This window comes from Nicotiana tabacum, chromosome 6 (genome assembly GCF_000715075.1).
Source record: "Nicotiana tabacum cultivar K326 chromosome 6, ASM71507v2, whole genome shotgun sequence".
In the NCBI taxonomy this organism is placed as follows: domain Eukaryota; kingdom Viridiplantae; phylum Streptophyta; class Magnoliopsida; order Solanales; family Solanaceae; genus Nicotiana; species Nicotiana tabacum.
In genome coordinates this window covers 74,259,446-74,263,665 of record NC_134085.1, presented here as the reverse complement: position 1 = coordinate 74,263,665, position 4,220 = coordinate 74,259,446, and the positions used below count along the sequence as shown (strand labels likewise).

The following is a 4,220-nucleotide window of genomic DNA, read 5'->3' as shown; positions in this document are numbered from 1 at the left end:
ACTGTGAGGCTTGCCCGAGAAGCTATACCTATGAGTGATACTTTGCGCGAGGGGCTTGTTTATGAGATTTTCTATATCCACTCTTCTTTTATGCTGAGTCTGTATTGAAAAATGTCGAATAAATGTTTCAAAGAATTTTCATTGAAATTGGAGTTTCTACGAGGTATTTGGTTATTGAACTGTAGATTTTGACTTTGATATTTCTGTTGAGATTCCTAATAAAGTATGCAAATGATTTTAAATGCTCGTCAATGCACTCAGAATTTATTTAATTTAGTTACTTACTGAGTTGGCGTACTCACGTTACTCATTGCACCTTGTGTGCAGATCTAGGTGCCAGAGCATCAAAGTAAGAGCTTTCAGCGGCTATTGTGTATTTCCGAAGTTAGCAAGGTAGTTGCACGGTGTTCGCAACCCTGCCTTTCTCCTTCCTATCCTAGTACTTTATATTTTAGACTTGTTTTGTATTAAGCAGACAGTATTTAGTTGTACTTAGTGGATCATGACTAGTGACACCAGATTCGGGCTGTGTTGATATATTTACGTACTTGTTTCCACGTATTTCTTTTGATATTTCAAAAATGAAAGATTTGAGACTTAATCTGTTTAGAAAAAAATGAATTTTACAAAGATCTTCATGTTGTTTGTGTGGTATTGGCTGGCCCAGTACTGTGATAGGCGCCATCATAACCGGGATGGTTTGGGGTCGTGACAGCTGAGCTCTTCGAGATTGTGCATTGTTTCTTGGACTTCCATGACACTAATGAATTTCCCAACTGCATCACATATCTTGTTACTGATCTCCTAGAAATTGGGCATGATGTCCAATCAGCATCACAAAAGGCTGTAAGCTTTGTGGACTGTTTAGAGCTCATTAACAACACCAATCCTGGAGCTACTTTGATATACCTAACAACCCTTACTGCAACTTCCATGTGGGATTTCTTTGGAGAATGCATGAACTGACATAGTACATGAACTACATAGCATATATCTAGTCTAGTCATGGTGAGATATAATAGCTTTCCAACTAATCTCTGATATAGCTCTGAGTCTGCCAGCTTCTCATCTTCTTTCTAGTTCATATGTTGATCATACTCCACAGTGGTGAATCTTTGGTTGCATTCCATTGGTGTGCTCACTGGTTTTGACCCTGCTAATCCAAGACCAATGATTAACTCTATTACAAACTTCCTTGGATTCATCAGTATTCCTTCTTTAGACCTTGATATCTCAATCCCAAGCAAGAACTTCAATTCTCCCAAGTCCTTGATTTTGAAGTTACCCTGCAATATGGCTTTTGCCTCAGAAATTAGTCCGTGGTCATTCCCAGTTATGAGAAGATCATCTACATATACTAAGATGATTACTAGTTTTGTCCCTTGCTTCTTTGTGAACAAGGAGTAATAAAAGTGACTCTACACAAAGCCTAAACTAAGTAGTGCCTCAGTTAGTTTTAGGTTCCATTGTCTTGAAGCTTGCTTTATGCCATACAGGGATTTATGCAGCCTACAAACTTTTTTCCCCTGGCTGGGAAATCCTTAGGATAAACACATATAGACTTCTCCAGTGAGGTCTCCTTGTAGAAATGCATTATAGACATCCATCTGATGTACATTCCAGTTGTTTGTTGTAGCCAAAGCTATAATCACTCTTACTGTCACCATCTTGACTGTAGGAGAAAATGTTTCCTGGTAGTCTAGGCCTTCTATTTGATTGTATCCTTTGGCTACTAGTCGTGCCTTGTATATTTCAATCTCCTCATTGGCCTTATACTTTATCTTGAACAACCACTTACATCCAATAGGAGTCTTCCCTATTTATAAGTCTACCAAAGTCCAGGTCGCATTGTCCTTGAGTTCATTCAGCTCTTGAGTCATAGCATCAATCCATTTGGGGTCTAATGCAGCTTCCTCATCGTTCAAAGGCTCCCTAATGCTTGTAATTTTGGACAAATAAGATTGATACCTAGCTCATACTCCTGTATGAGTCAAATAGCTCTGCATTAGATACTTCTAAAGTTGCTTGCTATTTGATTTTGTTGAGGAACCATTGCAGACATAATCTTGCATCCACACAGACTCTTTAGCAATCCTAGTTGATTTCCTGAGATTGTGTTCTTCAGGAGCAAATGTATCTTGTTTTAAAAAAGGTAATTGCTGAGTTTGTATGTCTTCAAAGGACAAGGAATGTGGTGATGAAGGTTGTGCATCAGCAGCATGGTTATCTGCAATAGGTGGTACTACTGAGAAGGATGTGTCATCTTCTGGTGATCTTGCTTGTTCTGGGACATCTGCACTTTGAGATGGTACTACATTAGTAGTGACTGGAGAGTCCAGTACACCATTAGGAAAGAGTTTTAACTTTCCTTCCTTAAGTAACTGGAATGGGAAGATATGCTCCACAAATTTAACATCTATGCTTACAAAGAAAGAGTTAGTTAAAATGTTATACAGCCTGTAACCCTTCTAGGATGATGAGTATCCCATCAACACAGCTCCAATTGATCTGGCTGCAAACTTGTCTCCTTCTCCTACTATCTTAGCAAACCATAAACACCATATGGTTCTCATGTGTTGTAGAGATGGTATTCTCCCATACAACACCTCAAAGGATGACTTTCCTAACAACACTGATAGAGGCAATTTGTTTATTACATAAACAGTTGCCTGAACACACTCCTCCCAAACTTTGAGATGGAAAAAAACCTCGCAACCTAATGGTTCTAGCCACTTCCAGTATGTGCCTTTGCTTTCTTTCCACTACCCCATTTTGCTATGGGGTTTGGATACAAGAGCTCTGGTGGACCATTCCATAAGACTGAAACAAACTGTTGCATTCAAAATTATAAAACTCAAGTCCATTATCACTCCTCAACACTTTTACAGTCACATCAAATTGAGTCTTTATTAAGGCTAGAAATTATCTCAAACATACAACCACACCACTCTTTAGCCTCAGCAAGTAAATCCATGTCATTCTAATACAGTCATCTACTATAGTAAGGAAAAATTTATGCCCACTATGAGTTTGCACTCTATATGGACCCTAGACATCTAAATGAATCAACTGAAAAGGTTTATTTGATCTACTTGTACTCTTAGGGAAAGGCAATCTTCCTTGTCTAGCCAAAGGACAGATTGTGCATTCCTTTATTCCATCTCTACTAGCCTTGAACTTCATGTTTGGAATTTGTCTAACCACTCTATCTGGAGCATGCCCAAGCCTTCCATGCCATACTTTCAAATCCTCCTCTTGCACAGAATGATCCTGAAGGTGTACATTTGCAGCCTTGGCTTCAAGTTTTTGATGCTGCAAGTTGTACAAACCTTCCAGTTCTTTACCAATCCCCTTTACTTTCCCACTGTGAAGGTCTTGCATTATCCAAAAATCAGGATTAAAGGATATAAAGCATCATAAGTCCCTTGTAAGTTTGGACACAGATAACAAGTTATATTTAAAATTTGAAAAATACAGAACATTCTTAACAATACTGATTTTACCAATTCTACTTTCTCCAGTACATTCAACATCAAGTGACGTCCCATTAGGTAAGTATACCTTTGGTGCATTGCCTAAAATATTTGTGTTTATATTGTCAAGCAGCTCTCTGGTGTGAACCATATGATTGGTTGCACCAGAGTCTACTATCCAATTCTCATTTTTAACTGTTTCATTTGTAACAAAAGTCTTTGTTGTACCTGCAAAACCTTTTGTGTTTTCACCTCTGTTTTTATTGATCAGCTTCAAGATTTGATCATACTGCTCTAAGTGAACATGATTGGCATTCCTTGTACTACATTGGCAGTAGGTGTGTTCATCATCCATTGTCCTTCCTGTGAAGCTGAATTATCCATCTGCTTCATCATTAATTGTTGTCCCTCTTGTGTAGTTGCATTAGTTATAGACCTTTGGGAAAACCTGTTGCTTTCTTTCTCATTTTGAAGTCAGCTGGGTATCCATGAAGTTTGAAGCAGGTATCTCTTGTGTGCCCTTTATAATTGCAGTACTCACAAAATGGGTTCCCTCTTTTGGGCTTATAGTTATTTCTTGAGTTCATTCCTTTGTTGGTGAACAATGTTGTTCCATCTCCTATATCTACAGTCTGAGAAAACTTCCCTAAAGCTCATTGGCTTTTTTCAGAGACTATCATAGAATAAGCTTTGTTAACTGTGGGCACAGTACTCATCATAAAAAATTGGCTTCTAGGTTGGCTATAC

At 38.3% G+C, this 4,220-nt stretch overlaps 1 protein-coding gene across 1 annotated transcript; it reads right to left on the bottom strand.

Annotated features, from left to right (window-relative positions):
- Positions 1–1,076: 1,076 nt before the first annotated feature.
- LOC142181886 (uncharacterized) lies at positions 1,077–3,828 on the bottom strand. The gene is made up of 6 exons (XM_075255531.1): positions 3,504–3,828; positions 3,093–3,374; positions 2,083–2,416; positions 1,833–1,968; positions 1,563–1,781; positions 1,077–1,385 (listed from the first exon to the last, which is right to left on the bottom strand). Exons 1-6 carry the CDS (start codon positions 3,826–3,828, stop codon positions 1,077–1,079), a joined length of 1,605 nt encoding a protein of 534 aa, XP_075111632.1.
- Positions 3,829–4,220: the final 392 nt, after the last annotated feature.

What these genes read in the sequence shown, in the direction of transcription:
- LOC142181886 (XM_075255531.1), bottom strand. Translation starts at nt 3,828, where the DNA reads ATGGATGATGAACACACCTACTGCCAATGTAGTACAAGGAATGCCAAT. An exon ending in ACAATGCGACCTGGACTTTG is followed by an intron (nt 1,782 to 1,832) that starts GTAGACTTATAA and finishes TGGTTGTTCAAG; the next exon opens with ATAAAGTATAAGGCCAATGA. An exon ending in AAGGAGACCTCACTGGAGAA is followed by an intron (nt 1,386 to 1,562) that starts GTCTATATGTGT and finishes TTCACAAAGAAG; the next exon opens with CAAGGGACAAAACTAGTAAT.